The 24,633-nt window shown below is 35.0% G+C and overlaps 1 protein-coding gene across 7 annotated transcripts; it reads left to right on the top strand.

The window, feature by feature from the left end:
• Positions 1-10,717: 10,717 nt before the first annotated feature.
• Positions 10,718-24,300, top strand: LOC107002365 (heterogeneous nuclear ribonucleoprotein Q-like). 7 transcript variants are annotated; one of them, XR_003574779.1, is made up of 13 exons: positions 10,718-11,042; positions 11,690-12,246; positions 12,325-12,414; positions 12,509-12,748; positions 13,262-13,483; positions 13,560-13,860; positions 13,950-14,260; positions 14,352-14,464; positions 14,548-14,654; positions 14,757-14,804; positions 14,923-15,004; positions 23,061-23,754; positions 23,842-24,300. XR_003574779.1 is itself a non-coding variant. In XM_027912303.1 (13 exons), exons 2-12 carry the CDS (start codon positions 11,440-11,442, stop codon positions 14,998-15,000), a joined length of 2,211 nt encoding a protein of 736 aa, XP_027768104.1. In that variant the 5' UTR covers positions 10,902-11,042; positions 11,207-11,439; the 3' UTR covers positions 15,001-15,004; positions 15,209-15,505. The 7 variants fall into 7 exon arrangements, 4 of the variants coding, with proteins under 4 accessions (XP_015055836.1, XP_015055837.1, XP_015055839.1 ...); XM_027912303.1 differs by lacking the exons at positions 23,061-23,754; positions 23,842-24,300 and adding exons at positions 11,207-11,475; positions 15,209-15,505 and having other exon boundaries at positions 10,902-11,042; positions 11,611-12,246; positions 14,757-14,833; XR_003574778.1 differs by lacking the exons at positions 23,061-23,754; positions 23,842-24,300 and adding an exon at positions 21,042-21,312.
• Positions 24,301-24,633: the final 333 nt, after the last annotated feature.

The following is a 24,633-nucleotide window of genomic DNA, read 5'->3' as shown; positions in this document are numbered from 1 at the left end:
AAAAATTAATAAACTTTCCAAAGTTGTGAAATGGTTTCAAAACGTTATTTTTCGAAGTCGGATCATAACAGCAGGACATAACCTTCAGTTACCTTCAAAATGAGTATTATATAAGGTAAAAATCTAATGAATGATTATTTTATGAAGTCACCTTATGAGGACTAACCAATTGTAATGATCTGAGTCTACATCCTTGTCATGATCCAGGTCGTCGTGAGTGGCACCACACAAAACTACCTAGTGGGAGAACTAAAGATTAATCCAAACCAACCCAACACTATACAAATTAACCAAGTTACAACACTAAAATAATGAAAATAGTTTAGTTACTAAAGTCAATACAATATCTAAAACAATTATGATATACAAATTACCGCGACGAACTGAAAATCACCATACAAAAACTCTAACTGTCAAACTAGGAATGCGACCCAGAAAGCTAAACATAAACTAAAGTGTATAGTTTGTGTACAAATATATGGACAATAAAATATAGAAGAATTAATGGAAGCCTGAAAGATGAAGCTCACTATTGGATTCGAAATCAGGCATCTCTCAATCGAGGTCTCAGATCAGTTGTTAGAAGATTTGTTGCACTCAATAAGAAAAGAAAAAGTGCAATACATAAACCACCGTATACTGGTAGTTACACACGATTATTCCAAGATATATTTATAAACCATAACTATAATACAATTAACACCGAACAATGGACAATAAAGCAAAAATTATCAGCCACATATTGACTCTCAGTCACATGTCATGAAACAACAATAACTGAATCAACCAATGCACGAACCCCATCCTACATGATTACAAATGTAAATGCCCAACCCTTTCATGAAATCACAATCACATACCTGATCCTCTAGCAGAAACCAAACCAAATTGTTAGTGTAGGTTGTATGTAAGTCATCCATATATCATATAATGTCATGGTACTAAGAAAACCAACTATCACAAGAGAACATGAACAATCACATAGCACAATGAACAAAACCACTTGAAAACCACAAGTCACAATCACAAGCTCATTGTATGAGATTATCTACATGATGTCATTTCATATGTCTTCCCACAATACATTGCACAAATGATACTACAAAGCAGTAGAGATTCATACATACATAGTGCTAACTGTCACGACCCACAAGTATACCCTAGAAGATAGAGCACTCTTGAGTCGCCACACGACGTACTTCACCTCTCGGAGGTCTTGTGCAATCCCTTGAACATCATTCATTGCATATATGAAAATTTACAAAAGAATTAAAACTTTTTCTCAAAAACATAATGCGGAAGTCATTTCATAAAATAGAAGTTTTTCTAACATATGTCTCAAAAACCATCTATGACCACATGAATAACAATATCTTGGGATGCAACCCACAGAAGACTAACAAAATAAAGAACATAAAAGAACATAGGGGTGGTTTCCTCGGATGCTATGAGGACTCAATAGTCAAAACCTTACCCATAAAAAAAAGTACATAGACCTGCTGAATGTTTCGATCTGGTTCGATTCATGATCGCATCTACAAACCATCTTTAGCTCTTGAAAGCCTTGGACACTCTACCCTTCAAGCAACTCAATCTTCTCATGACCCTATATTGGATTGGAATGTAGGAAAAATATGCATTAGTACGAAATGTACTAAGTATGGAAACTATCATACCAAACATAAGATATCTCAAAAGGTTAGTCAATAATAGGCATACTCACATGAGATAAAAGGCATAAGCATAACATGAATATCATAAGCATAATGAATAATCATAAAACATATAAGATTCCATGATTAAATCATTGTCTTTCTTACTCAAATGAACTACTTCACAAGCCACCTCTAAGTGTACTTGTGCAAGGCTAAGGTAGCATCCGATATTACTACCAAAGCTAAGTACCTCTCTTTGGTCATTCTTGATCATAATCCACTTTCATAATTAATACTTAGGTACATCATAATCATATGAGCACTATGAACCTAGGCCACATCAAAGCACACTTGTGCAATGCATGTGAGGCATCCCATTCTACCTCACACACTAATCATATCTTGAAGTCACCCTATCATCTTTTATGAACATTAGGTGTCACTAGTAGATCTACTTAATATTGACAAGAACTATCATCTTAAGTCAGTCATGTCATGAAAAGCAACCATAGACACTACCCAAGCTAAACATACATCTCATAAAGGTCACGTCATAGGTAGCTTCAAGTCATACTTGTGCCATGTATGGATAGCTATGCATACTACCATCCACACTAAATACTTCTCTAGACTAACCTAATCCGAGCTAACTTATCTTTCATTCTTGTCTACTAAGCTTGACATACTAACATAATAGACCTACTACCATGGAATGCATTTCAATATAACAACCAAGCTAACAAAGGAAGGATACACAAGTACCAACCAAACCAACATGCACCAATCATGTAGATGAAAGCTAATCATAGGGGAGCATTAATCCTAAACCCTAAGCTACCATGAGAAACCTATCTCAAGCTATTCCATGAAATACACCTTACATGCAAATCAAGCTACCATTGGAAAGTATAGGCCTTTCCCCTAAAGCTACCATGAAATGGTTTTGGCCAAACTAAGTCAAGCTGCCATGATCAAGCATCTTAGCAACACAAGACCAAGCTAAACATGAGAGAGTTTACTTCTTCTATCCCAAGCTACCATGAAGTTCATCACCTCAAGTTACCATGAGTAATTCAACTCAAGCTTCCATGAGATTCAACATCTCAAGCTACCATGAGTATTTCAACTCAAGACTCCTTGATATTTACTATCTCAATCTACCCTTGAGATCTACCATCTCAAGCTATTCATGTGGTCCACTATCTCAAGCTATCATGAGATCCACCATCTCAAGCTACCACACCTTGGTCTTATCTCACCAAGTCAAATACACAAGAAGAGTCTATTCAACACAATATTAAGCTATTCTAATTCATCATTCCTTGATTCATTTTAGATTTTTAGGTCAACCTAGAGTCCATCTATGCGAGAGAACTTGCCTCCCCTAGCTTGTTCATGTCTAAGTGTAGAAGAGAAAGAAAACATCATTACAATCCCTTCATAATGACTTCCCCCCGAAATCCATAACATCAATGGCATACAAGCCCTACAATAGATTTCTCTCTCAATTCATCATGATCCACAATCAATTACAAGTTAATTCATTCAATTTAATCATTAGAAGGCAACTTTAGGCATACATGATCATATAAGTTCAATTCCAACTTTACAATTCAAGATCATCCAATATCAATTAGGCCTAGTTCAATTAATATCTAGGTGATCCAATCATGATCAAGTAGTATATAATACAATTGAATTAAGAAGATCAACTAAAAACCTTCATCTTGCCTCTAACAGCCTAAAATCACCATGATCACCTTCAACATCAAATACTACAATTCACCATGAAAACTTCATGAAAACATCATATAATCATCACATGAACATAATCAAATGCTACCCACTAGATTCGGATCACAATCAAGCCTTACCCACAACGCAATCACAACCCTCTCTAGATTGGGGTTCTTTGGATTCTCAATTGAGGAAAACTAGGGGGACTCCATGAATGGAATAATCCATGGATGATAAGATTCACATACCTTAGATTAGATCCTTAATACCAACTTGAATCCTTGGAGAAATTCGTCCCAAGAGCAGCCTCCAAATCATCTTCTTCTTCTATGGTGTTCTTGAGAGTTTTGGTGAGAGAGAGCTTTTGATTTGAAGTCTCGGGTCTAAATGGCTTTCTTATTGTTTAAATGCTCATAAAATACCTAAAACCACCTTAAATAACCACCCATGCATTTATTTGGACGTGGGGTGAATTTCCCATTCACCCTTTAAGTTGTTTGTTGTCGATCCATTCGATGTTTCGTTGAAGGTCTAAATCCTTTGCTGAGTTGGCCTCTCCCCAGGGCTAGCGGTCTCGAACTTTAGGCGAGCTGAAGTTCTACTCGGCGAGTCGCCCAATGGCTTTGGTGATTCTCACCTTTCACTATCTTCAGCCTTGTTCATCTTTTTTGCTCCTTTTTACCCAATAATGTCCTTGCCTTGCTCTTTTGCCTTTATATCTGCAAGTTAGCATAAAAATATTGATTCAAAACATAAAATAGTCATTGAGGACACTAATACTATAAATAACAAGTCCTAGAAGAGTCAAAATCCAGACTCATCAACCATCACCCATTCTTTTGAAACTACATACCCAAGAAAAGCAAGCGAAGACAACCATTATTCATAGTTAGAAAAATTGGCATACAATTTATGTTTCCAAGGATACCTAGAAAAATACAAAGACGGTCTGCATATTCCTCCTCTCTCTTGGAGTAAATCAAAATATCGTCGATAAAATGATAAAAGAGGAATCCAAGAATGTCTTAAACATTTTACTAATCAAACTCATAAACGTTGCAGAAGCATTAGTCAACTCATACCAGGTCTAAAAAGATGACTTAGGTATCTACTTATGCCTAATATTTAGCTAATGGTACCTTGATCTCAAATCAATCTTACAAAAGATATACACATCATACAACTGGTCAAAAAATCATCCATGTGAGGTAAAAATACTTATTCCGAATGGTAACCTTATTTATTGTCCGTACCCTAGACGTACACATCCTCATACTACCATAGTTTTTCTTCATAAACAAGACAAGAGCACCCCAAGGAGAAACGCTAGGATGAAAAAAACCCTTATCAAGAAATTCCTAAAGCTTAGTCTTAATCTCTCTCAAATCTAGTGGAGCCATGCAATAGGGAGGAATAGAGATTGACTAAGTGTGTGGCTCCAAATCAATACAAAAGTTTATATCCCTATTCGGAGGGCATGCTAGGAAGATTAATAGGAAACACCTCTGGAAACTTGAAAACCATAGGATAAACTCAATGGAAGGAAACTCTGCATTAACATCTCAAATATGAGCCAAATAGGCCAACCCACACTACCCTACTAGTTTGCTAGCCAAAAGTAATGATATAATATTTCAATGACTTAAATAAATTTACCAATACAAATATAAAACAGAAAATAAATAAAATAAATAAAAGAATAAAAAAAATTTGAGGGTAGTTTTGTCTTTACATAGTCAACCCCATGGTATTAAATCCTATGTATAACTGATCTATAGGTCCAAAATTCCTACCAAACATATTGCAAATTAATACCATACATAATGCATGTACTATTTCTCCTAATACTCTTGCCAAACGACACCTAGTAATTTACAATTTAGAGGACATTTTAAGTTAAAAGAGGTGAATTTATGGATCCACTTTTGTCAACCTCTTGTAATTACAAAAAAAAAAGAAAAAGAAAAATATAACTTGAAAAATGTTATAAATCCATTGAATAGTGGATGACCATTTGGTTTAATCATAAACTATTAAATTCATGTATGTGTATTCCCTAGATGATATGAACCACCCTTTTGGATAACAATGTAGATAACTATGTATCTACTAGTTAAATGACTTTTGAGAGTGATATTTCAACACTATAAATAGAGATATCACTCATCATTTGATATACACTTGAATAAGAAGGAAATTCCTCTTCTTCTATCTACTTCTCTTGTCTTTTTCTCTTTATGATTATATTCCTATAGCTTGATTTTATACCACATTATCAGCACGAGTCTCTAGCCAATTAAGATTGAGTTTTAGTTTTTCTTTAACTCATATTTTTCTTGATCTCTTTATGAGAATCAAGGTATGATGTGCATAAAATCATGTATGCATTTTCTAAAATATTTTTATGATTTGGAATAAAATAGTATTCAGTCACTAACAATTATCAGGAACCGAAGACATATACTACTATTGGTTGAATATGACATGCTATAAAAAATTTCTTAAATAGAAGAAGGTATAAAATTTTAATAGCATGAGTTTGAATATTATTTTGATTGTTTTGAAAGACTCAAAGGGTGAGTCATGTTTTACTTCGGTCTATTATACTGTTGGTTAAGGGTAAGACGATGGGTTCAAGCCTCATCGCACCAAAAAGGGTAAGACATCAGGTTAAGTCCAGATGCACATAATGAAAAATATTTGAGGATAAGACAATAGATTCAAATTTTATCGCTCAAAGAGTTTAGGATATCAATTTGAATTTTGATGCACCGCAATAATAATGTATTGGGTTCAAGTCCCATAGAATTATCACCTAATAGTTCAAGTCCCATAGAATTTGGCCTAACACGCCTTATATGGATAAGACATTGAGTTTGAGTCAATGCACCATAGTGATGATATAATGATGACTAAGGCTTTGATGAAAAGTTTTGAAATTCGTTCTATTAAATTTGCTCCATTCCTTGAAAAGAATGTGGTAGCAACATATGATAATTTTAAAATCGCATGTTCACTTGCTCCATTCTATCGTATGAATGTGGTAGCAGTAAATAGTTAGTCTGAAAGATGACAAAGGATTAACGATATGAAAAGGAGCATGAAATGACGGAATTATAATAGTCATCGTTGTGGTTATTATAAAAGGAAGAACACTATTGGTTCTTCAAATAATCCTTCAAAATGTGAAAACAATTTTTATTATCAAAATGGTAGAAAGGTCACTAGACTTGTGAATGTTGTCGACCCAATAATTTGACAAGTTTATAAATCCTCCATCAAGAGACAAGAAGATAAAGTGATGGTACAATTGATCTTTCAAAGTGATGTTGAGGTGTATCATGGAAATATGATAAATTTTAAAATCATGACAATGTACTTATAATGCAAATTTATGAAGTACATACAAATGATTAGTTCATTCCTTGAAGAGAATGTAACTTGTGATGAGTATCGTGAATGCTCGACCATTCTATAAGAGAATGGGTCAAGATGTGATAAAATCATTATTGGTTGAATATATGCCACAACTCACTCTATGAGAGGTTTGAGAAAAAATGATATATATCAAAATTCACCTCTACGGGAGGTTTAAGAGGAAATAAATTTTATTTGTCAAAAATAGTTAATAGTATTGTATGTTTATACGTCACTATGGTATGTTTATTGTGAACTACCAAAAGGGCAAAAGAAAGAAATAGTTCTTTCTTGCCTATGAGGGTTATAGTCATTATTGTGTGGCAATACAAAGTTGTCACTGGTTATGTACCTATGGTACAACAAAAGTTAAGCAAGAAACATGTCTTGCTCGTAATGATTTTAACCATGACAATGATGATATAATTTCCTCCTTGAAGGAGATGCTCACAATAGGGATAGTGTCATGGAATATGTGATAGTATACAAAATTAAATTGCAAGCTCTAACGAGTTGTGCTATTATCAAAGGAATAATATTGGGTTGTAGTAAGTCTCAAAAGAAACTTTTTAAGTTTCGGATGAATTAAAAAGAAATATTGAGACTATAAATTATGAAATGATTTAATATCTGTAAATACTACAACCGAAGAGGGTTATAAATATTACCCATTTTTTCCTCGTGTTAGTTGCACACAAACATGGGCATGCTGATGAAATCACATGCCAAAGTAAACAATAAGTGTACTGAAATAAAGATCAGTTGACATGATTGGTTGACCATTCTAATTTAAATGTGATGCAAATGTAATTGAGAATTTATGTGGCTTATATGATGAAGAAACAAAAGATTCTTCAAGAATTCTCTTGTATTGCTTGTTTTCATTGTACCAGCTAAGGTTGGGATTGTAATCCCCTGAAGTTTTTGGAACATATAAAAAGGTGAATATGGGCCCATTCACATTCCATGTGGATCATCTGCAACTATATGATAGATGCATCTATGCGATGATCACATGTGCTTTATTGTCAACTTACAAATTGGTGTTTGTAAGGTTGTTTGCTCGAATTGTTAAATTAAGAGCACAGCTCCAAATTATGAAATTATATTGATAATGCTGGTTGATTTAGCAAAAATTGTATACCTCCAACTATAGCTAAATCATGGTTATGAGAACAGAACTCCCAAAACAAAATTTGGTATGAGATAAATTTAACATGTAGCAACACATGTATGCGTCAAGCCAACAAGGTCTCCCCATTAAAATTGGTTCAGGGTCAGGAACCATATAATTTTCATCTAAAATGTTAAATGTGCGGTTACGATTTAATTGTTCCACCACGCACAAAGATGAATTTCCAAATAAGGTTGGGATGAATGTTAGATATTCTAACGTTAGAGGAAGAGATGATTTTGACAGCTGAAAATTATGTGTGAGCTTAATTATGGATTATCTAGATCCTCGTTAAATATATATATGTAACTTAAAGTTCAAGGGATGATTCATTTGCATAATGTTGCAAATCAATTTCCAGATGAATGCACTGACGCTATGATATAATCAGCTGCAAATGCTCCAATCGAAGTCCTTGAAGGACAGAGTCTATGATACGGCGGAAGCGTAATAGACCAATCGGTTTCAAATATAAAATTCCTTGAAGAAGGAAGGAGCAAATGATCAATATGGTCATGATAACGAGGCAACTGCTATAAAATAGCACATTGACATAACACTTCATAAAACTCGGAAAAGGTTAAGGTACCTAAAAAATGAAGAGATCTCGATAAGTTATGTCATATTGGAATCAATATCAAATAACCGTCGATGGTATCTTTGATATATGGTAGTGCTCAATGATATAAATTGTGACGAGGATATTGAATTCAAATCTATCATATAGTGTGGACAGATAAAAGGCTGGCCAAGTAAAATGCATGATTCAAGTATATTGTTTCACTTACAAAAGTGACGTTTTGGACAGATAGTCCATAAATCAAGGTATAATGTCAGTAGGGTATAAATAAATTATTATGCGATTGTATAACCGTAAGATATCAAATATGATTTGTGCCTTGTGGCATAAGGATTTGTTGCAAAAATCCTGACATTTTTGGAAATGTTTTTCTCCTATGGTGGATACAATGAGGTTTGTTTTGATATGGCAACATACGAAAAACTTGAATGCATGCAACAAATAATTGTAATGTCTAGCTAGACAACGAAGGTTATATGAAAATCCTTGAAACAATCGAGGTGTCTGAAGCATATAAGAGTTTGAAAGAAACTTTTTCAATAAAGCTTGAAGAATCCTTATATGGATTGAAATAGTCAAGGAGGAAAAGGATACAAAAGAATGACCCTAATTGTTCTTGTATTTTACGAAAAGGTCTTGGTAAGACAGAATTTCGTCTTGACCTACTGATTGATAATTTGACAAATGAAATATTTGTCTATCAGTGCACATACACAGATATGTTTTGATGCGTTTTATATGGATAAATCACATTCATTGAGTACCCCAATGATTATGAGATCGCTTGACATAAATGATGATTCAGTTTGATCTCAAAAGAGGGATGAAGAGCTTCTTGGTGATGAAACTCCATATCTTGGTGCAATCAGGGCACTAGTGCATCTTACTAACAATATTTGACCAGATATTTATTTTGCAGTAAATTTACTGGCAAGATTCAGTTTCTTCCGCGATAAAAGGACATTGAAATGGTGTTGAGCACATGATTGAATATCCTCGAAGGACCATAGTTATGAGTTTATTCAATTCCGAGGAATCTAAGATACAATTGATTAGTTGCGCAGATGCAGATTATTTATCTGATTCACATAAAGCTCTATCTCAAGCAGGCTATTTGTTTGCATGTGGAGGCACAATAATATTTTGGCTATCACTGAAGCTAATGTAGGTGATCACTTCTTCAAACCATGCAAAAATAAAAGTCTTCCATGAAGCAAGTCAAGAGTGCATCTGGTTGAGATCAACGACACACCATATTCAGGAAATATGTGATTTTTCTTTGAAAAAGAATTTACCAACCACAATGTACAGAGATAATCAACTGCAAATGAAAATGTCCACAAGATGATTATTGTTATGAACAAGTTTAATGTGCAATTTACTTGAAACAACAAGGTCATGACGAATAGAATGATATTCAATAATGTATTCGGCTAAGCTCAAAGCCTCGTCAGATGAGTTCAACGATGCAACATCTTCGTGAATATGATTTGATCACAAAAATTGAAGACATCATATTTGATTGATATTGAATATGATTCGTCAATATCAATATTTGAGTAGTTTGTGTACAAGATTGAAGACATCATCACAAGAAATTAAGTGATGTTTTAATCAGGGGAGTATAATACGCGTTGCACTCTTTTTTCCTTGACCGAGGTTTTGTTCCATTGGGTTTTCCTGGCAAGGTTTTTAATGAGGCAACAAATAGTGCGTATTAAAAGAATATATGTACTCTTTTTTCTTTACTAGAATTTTTTTCCACTGCTTTTTTTAGTAAGGTTTTAACGAGGCACATTATCTATGGACATCGAAGGGGGAGTGTTATAAATTCATTGAATAGTGGATGACCATTTGGTTTATTCATGAACTACTAAATTCATGTATGTGTATTCCCTAGATGATATGAACCTCCTTTTGGATAACAATGTATCTACTAGTTAAATGACTTTTCGGAGTGATAACACTATAAATAGAGATATCACTCACCATTTGATATACACTTGAATAAGAAGAAAATTTCTCTCTTCTATCTATTCTCTTGTCTTTTTCTCTTTATAATTATATTCTTATAGCTTGATTTTATAACAAAAAAAAAATAAAAAAAATAGTTGTAACAAATATATTATGATCTTGCTAGGAAAACGGGTCGGGTATGCCCTAGTGTTATCTAGGCATCAACTAGGCACAAATAAAGCAAACCTAAGAGAGTAGCAATTTGTAGCTCTTGTTTCTTTTTCACGACTCACATACATCTCCTTACCAACTATGCCTCCAAAATCAGCGAGAAAGACACCTACAGGTTCTGGATCCAAAAGAGGTCGCCGTACATCTCGTGCCACGCCAAAGTCTCTTCAGGAACCAATGGAAGAAGAGAGTAAGGATAACGCGGTCGAGCTCAAACAAGAATTCAAAGTCCCTGAACAAAAGCATGAGGAGCATGAGCAACCGTTGAATGCCAAACCTGTACAGAACAAGAGTGAGTATTGATGGAATTTGTGCAACTTACTTGAATATTATCCCTCCTATTATATATCTGTTGACAATTGCTTTGCAAATTGTGATAATTGAGAGTTTGTCAAAAAAGAATTACGGGTCTAAATTGAAATACAAGAACTAAGTAATAATATTATCCTGTTCTAGGTTGGTAAGGGTGAGCTGTGACCATCACTTAAATCTTATGGCTTGCTAACTTTCAATAAATGAAAAGTCACGTTTCAAACAAAAATTTTAAAAAATGAGGCGCCTCCAAGTCCAAGAGGATGTTTGAGGCGTATGAGTAACATCGAGGCATTCATGAGTTGGTTCCAAGACCCGTCTTTGCTGGACGAACCCTGAAATAATGAAAAAGGGTGAGGCTTTTGCTGGGAACTTGGATGGATGAAAGGGTCCCTTATTCACAACAAGGAAGGGTAGGAAATATTACAGTAACATTAATCTTTTTTCTTGAGGATTTTCCTCATTCGGTTCTTTTTAAATTTTTTCTATGATGATAAGTTACGTCATCTCTAGAGTTGAATATTGTTGACAGCTTATACAACTTGCAGGAAAATTATGTTCGGATACGAGGCTCTTATTATCTCCATCAACTGGCTTGGGAGGCTGATTTTTTTTTTCTTGTGGCAGAGGTGGATGATGTGAAAGAGTCAATCGATCAATATGAAAAGGGTGAGCGATTAGATTTGGAGGACAATGACCCTGAATATGACCCTGAAGAGTATGTCACTGTTGATTATGATGAGAGAGGAATTGAAAATGATGATATTCAGGAAGAGGGAGATGAAATAGAGGAAGTATCTGAAGAGGTAGATGTTGATGAAGAGGAAGAGGGTGATATGGTGGAAGAGGATGTTGAAGATGTTCATGAGGAAATTGAGGGTGATGAAGAAGATGAGTATGCTGGGGAGGAGCATGCTGAGATGGTTCATGCCGCTGAGGAGGAAGAACATCATGAAGTTGTTAAAGAAAGGCGTAAGCGGAAGGAAATTGAAATATTTGTTGGTGGTTTGGACAAGGATGCTACTGAGGATGATCTCAGGAAGGTCTTCTGTAAAGTTGGCGAGGTTACCGAAGTGAGGCTTATGATGAATTCTCATACAAAGAAGAATAAGGGATTTGCGTTCCTGCGATTTGCCACCATGGAACAAGCAAAACGAGCTTGTACTGAGCTGAAAAATCCAGTGGTAATATATATTTTATAATTTTTATGTGACTGATTTTAATTCCTCATAGAAGGTATTTCCTGACAATGGAATTTCCAGATCAATGGAAAACAGTGTGGTGTCTCTCCAAGTCAAGACAATGATACTTTGTTTTTGGGTAACGTATGCAAGACCTGGACAAAAGAAGCTGTAAGTAGGCTAGGCATATCATATTGTCAGAAATCATGATTTTCAGTCTTGAGGAGCTGCTTAACTAGTCATTGATGTTTGCTTTCCCTCCCAGTTAAAAGAGAAGCTGAAGCATTATGGTGTTGACAATATTGAGGATTTGACGTTGGTCGAAGACACTAATAATGAGGGACTGAATCGAGGATTTGCTTTCTTGGAGTTCTCTTCGCGCTCAGAGGCAATGGATGCTTTTAAGCGGTTACAAAAGAGAGATGTTATGTTTGGTGTTGATAGGCCTGCAAAGGTTTCTTTTGAGGATTCATTCATTGATCCTGGGGATGAAATCATGTCACAGGTAAACTCTCTGGACATATATCTATATTTTAATAGAAGGAACAATGACTGGTCAAGTATAGTTAGTATATTGTCATATGGAGACTTTTGTTGTTGCGATTCTTAGCTTATTTTGGAGGTACACAACTTTAAAGAGTTATATTATGTTTTTGAACATACTTTGTCCTACGGTTTGCTTTGTATCCCTTCTCTTTTAGTCTCTTCTGCTGCGAAGAAAAGAAGATTGAATGAGGACGCTCTGTATTTTAATTTTTCCTTTCTACAATAAATTAGATATGTAGCTAGGTGCTAGCTGTTCAAGTTTGGCCTTTCCCCCATTGCATTAATTTTTGAGCTGGGTAGTTTGGTCATCTTCTTTCCTTGTTAGTTCATTTCCGATGAAATTGATGCTTACTTTTTGAGTCTTCTTGAGTCAATTGCTGATATCAATTCGTTATCCGACCGTGGGTGAACTTTTTTAATTTTGTATTGATAAATTAAGATATGACTGTGAGTTAATATTGCTTGAGTTCAGGTCAAAACGGTGTTTGTTGATGGCCTTTCTGCATCCTGGGACGAGGATCGTGTGCGGGAGTTTCTTAAAGAATATGGGAAGATTGAAAAAGTTGAGCTTGCCAGAAATATGCCTTCAGCCAAGAGAAAAGACTTCGGATTTGTCACCTTTGACACCCATGAAGCTGCAGTTACTTGTGCTAAAAGTATTAATAATGAGGAATTGGGTGAAGGAGATAACAAGGTTTGTTTTCTGTCTTAACAGTATCCCTGAATATATGTAACTCTTGCGAGTGGTTTCTTGAAGTTGTATATTTCAGGTTAAAGTTAGGGCCAGATTATCAAGACCCCTTGAGAGGGGCAGAGGGAAATATGGTGGACGAGGAGATTTGCGACCTTGGCGTATTTCCATGCATGGTCCACGTGCCCCTTGGGGTCGTATAGTGCCACATAGTCGTGCTATTCGAGGGACTAGAGTTAGTACACGCGTGCCTCCTGTAGTTAGTCGTGGTTTTAAGCGACCTGCAGGATCGAGAGATAGACGGGCTGTGATGGATTTGCCTCCTAGGGGAAGACCCACAGCTCCACCATCTAGCAGATCATATGACCGAAGACCACCTGGTATGAGATGATTTCTGTCTTCCATCAAAATCTTCTGTTTGAAATCTGCTAACTTTATGAATGACCAAATAACTAAGAGTGAATTGCAGTTCCCTCATATCCAAAGAGTAGCTTGAAGAGGGAGTATGGACGGCGTGAGGAAATCCCTCCTCCCAGAAGCAGAGCAATAGCTGAGTATCCTTCGAGGGTTCATTCTGACAGACGTGCATCCTATAGGGATGAGTATTCTTCCCGTGGCTCTGGTTACCCTGAATTGCCTAGAGGTACTCACTCTGCAGCAAGGAGATCTTATGTTGATGATGGATATGGGCAACGGTTTGAAAGGCCTCCATCTTACCGCGAGGGACGTGGTCGTGAATATGACTCTGCATCTGGTTCAAAACGTCCATACACTGCAGGGGTAAGTTATCTTCACCATAAACTTGATTTAAGATATTTTCTGATCTGCACAAGAAGATACAAATTAATTTATCATCTTCCATACATGCCAGGATGATGTTCATCCCCGCTATGCTGAGGCAGGAGTGCGGCATTCTCGTGCTCGTTTGGATTACGAACTTGGCAGTGGAAGCGGCTCCCATTATGGAGATTCATATGGTGACAGGTGCCTTATAATTATTATTTATTCATTTTTCTTCTTGTTTTGCAATCATTGGTACTATATTGACTTCCTTATTTACATATTAGTAGACTTGGGAGATCAAATCTTGGATATGGTGGCAGTAGGGGCTCACTTTCTGGTCAATATTCTCATGGGATGTATAGCAGTCGTCAGGATATGGGTTATGGTGGAGGTATGTTCTTTTGTTCATTGTAAAATTTGATTATTTTTCGTAACATTTGTTATTACATGTATGTTTAGAGAAAGCTGTCTTAATTTTTATTTTTGTTTGCAGGCTCCTATGGTGGAAGTGATGTAGGTGGAATGTATTCATCCAGCTATGGTAGTGATTACATGTCTCGTGGCAGCGATGTATTCTTCTACTCCGTTGACTTCTGCTGGAGGCTTTAGTGTTTATCTGATGATAACTGTGGTTCCTGTTCTTCTCTGATGAATTTCAGGTTGACTCGGTTTATACTAGTCGTGGCATGGGTGGCAGTGGTTATACGGGAAGTGGTGGTTCTGGATCATACTACTAAAAAGGTACGTCTCTTATTATTAGCAACCATGTGTTTCTTTTGGTAGTCATGCCCTCAGAACTGAGTATCCTATATGCTTTCGTGCCCACCTCCCTCCTCCCTCTTCTGTGGGATGAAGCCGGGAAGATTTTTCTCACTTTTTTCTCTGTAAGAGCTGTATTTGAAGATATGGAGCATGTGGTTACCCACCAACTTATTTGTGGTACAGATTGGAGTTAACAAAAGAGCTTGCAGTTCGATCTGTTAATATGGAAGCCCTATGCATTGACATGCCTCTTGGAGAGATGGAGTTCATCTATTATCTGTTGCCTCTTTGTGTATGTGGGGCTAGAGAATTTTGCATTGAAGAGGCTGTATTTCTGTGAATCATCTTGGATTTTAATTGGGAAACAAGACACCTGTTCCTTTTCTGATGTAAGGAAATTTGAGCTATATAGAGCAAACAGATATCTATTTATTTCTGGTGTCTGCACATGCACTATTATCTAGTGGTTTCTTCTTTTAAGATTTGCTGGAGAAGTGGAGGAAGTATGCTCCATGATTATTCGAAAGAAAATGATGCCAAAAGCTCAACTTACCAGTTTTCTAGTTGTAATTCTTAGGATATAATTACAATGAAGGATCCATGCGAGTTTTATATGGACACTTTATATCTAATTCTATTTGATATTATTGTCATAGAGTTACTGCTGGACCAATATCACAGGAAAAGGATCAGAAGTAAAGAGCTTAATTTTGTTATTGGAAGTGTACATTTTTACTAAGTTAATGCATCGACCTGCATTCCCGAATTATCATCTATTTGCTTCCGGATGGTGAGTGATTAAGGGTTAGATGAGGGAAGATGAATGCATTTTGATGGCTTGAGAAAGAAAGAACTCATGAACCAGTGTTATCTAAAGCAGAAAGCGCAAAAAAGCTCTAAGGTTTGTTGGGGCCTTTGAGCGCGAATCGAAAATAAAGCGTGTGTTTTATTGAGAAAAGGTGTAAATGGAGAAAACATATATATATATATATATATATTGTCCAAGACTAATAATTTATAAAGTATGAATAACAAATATATAAACAAAGAAGTTTGTTTTTACGATAAAGTGAAATGTCAATGGTTCAACATCGCCTCTTCAGGAAAAGCTCATTCACAAGGAAAAGCGTTTCTTATAGCTTTGATGATGATAGTGAAGCACATGTTAAGCGAGGTGAAGCACGTAATGCATTTTGAGCCTCGCTTTAGGGATTAAGCACGCCTTTGATAACACTGTCATGAACTCTATATGCCGAAGTTGCTCATTACCTAATTTTTATTGTTGAGCAGAGTGAAGTTGGATTGTTATAATTGCGCCTGAAATTGTTTTAGATGAGGGAATATGAATGTAGTTTGCTGCTATGGTCTGTGGATTGGCAAATAATTTTTTAGCATTGAATAGAAGATTGTGCTTAATTCGTTGCAGCTTGTCAGCTGTTTCTGCCTTGTGTGTAGCCTGTGATCTTTGATTACTTTCATTTGGTTACATCATGATTATCATGCATTCTCGACTAGCTTTTTGGTAGTTTGCATGCACAAACTCGGTTTTTATTTTTCTTACAGCTTAAACTGCAGAGGAATTTTGAGAGAAGTTGATAGTGCATAACTGTTAGTCTATCTTAAAAGCGTGAGGATGAACAGAATTTGAAGATTTGCACTTTGGTAGTATTTGTGTTATTCCATTATTTGATAATACAGTGTACTTAAAAGCTTGTGTATGAAAGAAAGTTATCCTTGGATAGTGTGCTGATCTTGTGAGTTTCTGGGAATGAGCCAATACTGATTGTTAATGCAGTGGGAGCATATGAAGTAGGGGTAATGGAGGCATTTAATGTGCTTATGTCAGTCTCTGGTAGCTTACCCCAACTAGAACTAATATTATGTGAAGTAATATAAACATTTTTTTTTGTCATAGCTACTCTACATATACCGTGTCCCTTGAATAGACTTTGGTTTATGTTATGTTTGCCTTTAAAATATGTGCTTGTGGGACGGACACTTGTAGGCTATGTTGTTTAGACTCTTTAAAAATGATGCATAGATTCTTCAAAATTACACTACTTGTGGGGAATTAGACACTTTTAAATGATTCTGAGTACCATAGCTTGTAGGTAGGTAGTTTCCTCTCACAGTAACAATGATTTTTCTTTTTCATAATGGGGGTTCTGTGCACTAAGGTTTTACTTACTAGCTTAACCAGAATAATCAGAATTGGTAGCAGGTAACGCCGCCCATGTAATGCTCTGTTTAACTACTATTGATTATTTAAGCCTTCACTTGCAAAAGTTGCAGTGTCATGTGAGCATTGAGTTTGAGTTTGACAGATACATGCTGCTTCAGGTGGATTGCAGATATTTTGCTGTTTCATTGTCATGTTTATATTTCATAGATTAGATAGGGGTTTTCTAAATATGTGTAAATTTTAGTAATAATATTTTGTTGAAAACAATATTCTCTTGTTGGTATATAGTGTGGTTGGATCAGACAGACTCTTTAGCGCTACCAGCTGTAATGTGTAGTTAAATTTGATGAGTAATGCACTTGTGGATCGTTAGGGGAGGTATTTTACCCAAATAAAAGGAAGAGAATTAAATCTATGGTTGCCCTTTCACCACTAGTAACGAATTATCATTAAAAAAAAATGTTACACTAGTTGAAAACTGGATACATAATAGAATCATTACTCATTAATTTTTCTAGGTTCACCAACTACTACTGCTTTCAGATGAAGTGTTTCATGCCTACTTAATTGTTTGACAAAATTCCTTGCTATTTAATAGTAAAAGAACATTGGTCCCAAAATGATAGAGGCAAAATTATGAATTTGATCGAGCATAGGCCATGCTATCGGAATGATAGGGAAAGTAGGATTTCTTGACCTAAGTCTCTGGATTAATTGATAACAAATAAAAATCATTTCAGGAATCTTGTCCACAGTAAAATGTTTAACTCGTCAAGGCTGCCTGGGGTTTAAATTTAATTTTAACTTTTTATATAGGAACATTATTTGCTAAGATAATTTCTTTAAATCTACTAAGATATTCAACATGGTTCTATGAAAATAATACAATTTCTTAAGTACTTTTCAGTTGACCTTTAAAAATAAATAAATAAACTTTGAAATCACTATCCTATTAAATTAATACATAATAAAATAATGAACTTCATTTTTAATGTCAAATTTAACTAGAAAAAAAATGTTAAATGAATTATGCTGTGTGGACTGAAATTGAAAAAAACTTATTATGCGGACAGAGTGGATTAAAATCTTTTTTTTTTTGATTAAGTTCAATCCGCTCCGCTCCTATTTCATACCGTCCCATTGCAATCTCTATGTTTCCCCCCTTTGCTTGGAAATTGAGTATGGAGATAAATAAGAAAATAGATTCTCCTTTCTGTTTTGGATTAGTATGAAAAAAAAAAGGATGTTCAACACCAGGTCATTTTTCTTACAAATGGAATACGGACATCAACAGATCTCTTCCTATATTTCTACAAAAAAGTGAATTAGTATTCATTCAATATTTTTGTTTTAAAATCAAAATAAATGGTGATAGGTTATACGATGCTAGAAAATAAAAGACGAAGTAGGCAATGGCAATTAAAAATCAAAAGTATGGGCGATTATAGATCAATATATAAATATAGTTAGGTGATAAGGAGGAGTTCGTTGTATTGTAGTTTAAGCCTACAAAACAAAATACACAACTTCTTGTGAGACCACCCTTTATTTTAAATTAGTAACGGATCTTTATTGTAATTTTTATTGTAAAATGAGAGGAAAGTATAGGATAGTAAACAATATAGGGAGACAAGTGGAATGAAAAGTATAAAACTCTTTAAATGTGTATTTTCTAAAGGTGAAATTACGCTTTTATAGGGTGTTTAACCATTCTTTTACAACATCTGACAATATGTTACTATTTAATTAATATAATGAATTGATACATTACGTTAGGATATAGATTAAGAGAAACATTCACACAATTAAGTGGATTTGTCACACTTCCCCTTGGATGTTTATAGATAATGTGTCTCCTTAAAACCTTATTAGGAAAAACTCAGTGAAAAAAACATTTAGTGAAGGAAAAAATACACACATTTTATAATACGCATTGAGTGCTGCCTCATTAAAAACCTTACTAGAAAATCAATTTTGTCATTAATAGGTTGAACATGATAGGGTTGATGAAATGATCAGTGATGCTTTCGGGGTTCAAGGTGGGATAGAGCCGGAATAATATTTTGATGAAGCTCCTATTGAAGAAGCAAAACGCTTCTATGATCAATTAGAAGAGTCTAGTCGTCCACTATGTGAAGGGAGTCTGCATTCTGCCTTGTCAGTTGCGATTATGAACTCAATGGTTGATCTTTTGGGTGAACTAGTTAATTCAGAGTTTAACATATCAAAGAACTTTATCAGGCAAAGCCTTTGTTGTTCAAGTTAGGATTGACGTATGATAGAATTCATAGTTGTGTTAATGACTGCATGTTGTTTTACAAGACTAATAGTGAATTAGAAAATTATAAGTTTTATGGACATGCCCGTTGTAAGAGGACTTCGACTGGAAAGATGGTCCCAGTTTAGGCGATGCATTATCTACCTCTCATTCCTAGGTTAAAGAGGTTGTATGCATCCATGAGGTATGCCCTATGAGATGACATCGTGAATATAGAAGGTCGCCGGTGTCTTGTCTCATCTATATGATGGTGAAGCATGAAAACATTTTGATAATGTATATCCTGATTTTACAAGTGAACCAAGAAATGTTAGTTTGGGATTATGTCAAATGACTTTATACCATTCTCTAATGCAACTTCGCCTTATTCATGCTGGATGGTATTTTTTAGTCCGTATAATCTTCCTCCTGAAATGTGCATGACCATTTCGTACATTTTTCCAAACTGTGTTATTCGAGGTTCCAATAATTCAAAAAATTTGATTAATGTCTATCTACAACCATTAATAGATGAGCTCAAACAATTATGGTTTGAAGGCGTTTTGACTTATGATATGTCAACTAAGAAGAACTTTGTTATGCGTGCTTCTTTAATGTGAACTATTAATGATTTTTCCGCATGCGCGATGTTGTTTGGTTGGATGATAGCTGGAAAGCTTGCATGTTCGTATGCATGGAAAATAGTAAGACATTCATTTTAAAGCATGACAAAAAATACATGATTTGATTGTAATCGCCAGTTCTTGCCAATAGACCATGAGTTTAGAAAGATGAAAAAATACATTTAGCAATCCATTACTCACAGGGCACTTCCTGGATATGGTGTTGAACATAACTGGACCAAACAAAGCATATTTTAAGAGTTGTCGTATTAGAAAGACAATCTGCTACGACATAATCTTGATGCGATGCACATTGAAAATTATTTTGATGATAACACGGTGATGGATGTTAAAGGTAAGACAAAAGACAATCCAAAAGCAAGAATGAATTTAAAGGAATATTGTAGGAGAAAAGAGTTATGACTGCAGGAATTACCTAATGGTAGAATAATTAAGCCAAAAACCAACTTTTCATTCACATTAAATGAGAAACGTGAAATTTGTGAGTGGGCTAAAAATTTGATGATGTCAGAGGGCTATGCTTCGAATTTAGGAAAGCGAGCAAATATAAATGAAGAAAAATTGAAAGGTATGAAAAGTCATGATTTCATGTGTTCATGAAAACATAATTCCTAATGCTTTCAGACATCTACCAGAAAGGATATGGAAATCAATCACAGAGGTAAGTCTTTTTTAAAGACTTGTGTTCTGGAAAGTTGTTGGAGAGTAGTTTAGATCCAATGGAGGAAAATATTGTTGTTATCACTACTAAGTTGGCTAAGATATTTTCATGTCATTTATTTGATGCGCTGGAGAATCTTCCAATTCACCTTGTACAAGAGGCCCGACTAGGAGGGCCGGTTCAAACAAGATGGATATATCCATTTGAAATATTCACTAAGTTATACATATTCTCCATTTCTTTTATTAACATATATATATATATACATGCAGAAAAATTGACAAATCCAAGCAAACAATTAAGCAAAGAGGAAAAATCGAAGGATTATTTGTTCAAGATCATATTGAGAGAAAAACTGGTGATTTTTATTTTTACTACTTTGGTGATAATGTGTTATGTAGGAGAAACAGGCTCAATCGCAATGATGAAGGCAATATTGATCCTTCATTGTCACCGTTATCAATTTTTAATCAAACTGATCGAGGATCTAGAAAGTGTGAAATGCGAGGCTTCAGTGATATGAAAATGCAATCAGTTGTGACACATTTTTTACTTAATTTTTCAGTGATCCAACTATATCTCAAGTAAGTGCTGCAAATATGTTATCAAATTATATACTAATAAGTGTTCATTAACTAAAATACTTGAATGTAAAATGATCAGCTTGTTCTTAAACACATGCTTAATGAAGCCATCTATACAACAATTTTTAATTTGTTATACAACTATGTAAGTATGAAATAACTAAGTATTAAATAATATATTCATGTTATGATAAATTATATTACTTGAAACAACAACAATCATGTAGGTTTACGATGAATACTCAAGTGTTCAACATTTGAAATTAGTGAAAGAAGTAGCACTTGGACCGATATCTCAAGTACTGACAATGAATAAGTATTGTGTCAATGGGTTTAAGTTTCAAACTTAAGAAGTTTCTAGGAACAAGAAAACAAATAATAGCGGCGTCTACATACAAGGTTATGTTGACGGTGCTGGCCAAACTATTGAACATTATGGTGTCATTCATAAGATTATTGAGGTGAAGCATTGTATTATTTCGGTGTGAGTGGTTTGACCCATCACACAGAGGCACAAAGGGGGACCATAAACATAATATAATTGAAGTTAAGCACACCAGGAAATACATGAGTTATGATCCTTTTATCATTGCAGAAAATGTTTAATAAGTGTATTACACTCCATGTCCATTGCATAGAGATAAAGCAGATTGGTGGATTGTTATAAAAAAGTAAGTCTGTGGGAAGAATTGAAATTGACAATGTCTTAGATATGGCGTATTAACATGATGTTGCAATTGTTCAACAACAAGTTGATGTTGAATTGGAAATCACTCTACAACATCCTCAACACATATTAGAAGAAGTATTTGATGATGAGATACTAAATGTTGAGGAAGAAATATTCGAGAATGAGGAAAATGAATCATTTGATAACGGACAATGAGATGATAATGTAAATGAAACAACCGAGGAGGAAGAATGATGGAATTAAAACAAGCGACGAGAAAGTGTAAAATGAAAGTTAGCTAGTATAAATATGTAAGTTAGTATATATTGCTAATTTTATTGAATTTATGATTTTTACATATATTATACATGTAAATTTGCATACAGATGTCATCAAGCGGTGATGGTGATAGGTATCACGACCAACTTGAAGTTAGCTTGACTAAACAGATTAAAAAGAAGAAGTCTAGGAGATCATAGATCCTGAGTATATTGCAGGATCTATTTCCTCTACGCCAAAGCGCATCAGCTATGATATACATATACTTGCTATTCTGTTTGGTACAACGGATCCTCGATAATGTTATCCTAATTATCGTCGTTCAGTTGGTCTTCCCTTTACTTCAGAGGCATTGCCTTCACTACACTACGAGACCTACCTTTACAGGCTATTCGTTGAGGACAACCCTTATCGGCAGATACTCCATCTCCCATAGGTACATCTCCCCAGTTATCTGCCATGAAGATTTGAGATTCTAGTAGCGAGCAGTTAGATGCTATAACTAATTAGCCTCTATTGAGTCAACGTTATGTGCATCTTCATGTATCACCCTAAGTTACAACTACACCTAGTGCTACTCCAGGTGATGAGTTGCCTCCTTTAGTTCCTGGCTAGAAGGACAAACTTGGTAGCGTCATGATTGAGCCGGATGGATCATCATAAGTTTGTTTTGTTATCTATTTGTTAGTTTATTTTATTTATTTCTTATACTTTAATATATTATTCATGAACTAACACATTTATTATGTGTTTTGCAGGTGACATCCGGTAACGGATGCTGCCGAGGCTTTAAAAGATTATGTTAGAAGACTTTATGTACATGCTTATCACTCTTGGAGCGAGATCCCAAATAATATACGCCAGATGATGTTTAATAACTTAAAGATATATATTTTTTAGTTAAGCTTAGTATGCTTTACTTTTTTTAGCTATCGATCTATTGACTTTATTCAATTTTTTTATTTAGACTATGTGTACTTGAGATTCGAGGCACAATCATGTCACTACGATCACATTTGAGAGGAAGGCATCCGCCAGATTGTCTACTTGGCTAAAGAAAGCTCGGGATAGTGCTGAATGTCCGGATTGAATGTTGCCGCATGTTTTTGATGAGCTGGGTCTGTATTGTAACACATACAAGTTTAAGGCGATATCAAACCAAGCCAAAAAGAAAAGGCTAGAGGCAGTTTAATGGTGGCTCGTTGCACACCGGAGGTGCAAAGTCGTTGGAACAATTACAAGAGAGATGATAAGTTCTAATTCAAACTTTTAAATAAATAATTATTTGATTCATATATATCATATAAATTTCAATTTTTTATGTATAGGAAAAAGAATTGGGACGCACTCCTATTGCACGGGAGGTTTTTAGGAAGACTCATGTCAATTAGAAAGAAAATGAGTCGGATCCGGATGTGTGGGTGGAAGAAAGAGGCAAACGAACTTTTTAAAGTTGTTTATAATATTAATAATATATGTTAATAGTGAATATATTATTATGTATATATATTGATGTCAATTTTTATATTAAATATGCAGAATGAGTTTTAGAAGTACGTCGCTGAGAATATAGATAGGTCTGTTCAATTGATACATGAACTTTTCACGCGGATTTGGAAAGCAAAATTAGTTTGGGGACACACAAGGGTAGAGTCTATGGCCTAGGCTCTCTAAACGATGTAAGACGACTCCAGTCAGGCTTAGAAGGAATTGCATCATCAAGTCAAGTCGAGTTACTTGACGGTGTTCAGGTTGCTGCTATGTTGGATCAAATAGCTAAACTTACCACTGCGCTGGAAGAGTTGAATCATAGATGAGTAGCTGAACAAGAAAACATGAGTGCGACCGTTCAGCAAATCAAAGAACAAATGATGAACCTCGGTCGCCGACCTACTACTTCGGCTCCTGATGACACTTACGACAGTACTGATGATGAGGATGATTGTATAGAACCCACTCCCTAGTTTAGATTTCTACACATTTATGATTTTCTTGAAATTTTAAAACATATCTTGAAAAACTTTATAAGTCTTTACATTTTGATTTAGATGCTTTTGAATGTATTTTAAGTTTCTTAATCTATGTTTATGTAGATTGTTATAATTTATGTATGTTTGATTGAGCTGAATAATGTACATTTGAATTGAATTTAACTGAATTTGCAGGTGGATCTGCTGTCAAAAAAATTACAAAAAAAGCGACGGACTACGTGATTTAGTCCGTTGCTTTTCTAGATTTTCAAAAAAATAAATTTCCAGAAAAGCTACGGATAGTGTCCTATTGTCTGTCGCTTTTATGGAATTTTCGAAAATAAAATTTCCACAAAAGCGA

This window comes from Solanum pennellii, chromosome 10 (assembly GCF_001406875.1).
Source record: "Solanum pennellii chromosome 10, SPENNV200".
NCBI classification, from domain to species: Eukaryota; Viridiplantae; Streptophyta; class Magnoliopsida; order Solanales; family Solanaceae; genus Solanum; species Solanum pennellii.
Note: the sequence above shows the minus strand (reverse complement) of the source record. Positions and strands in the feature narration are given on the sequence as shown.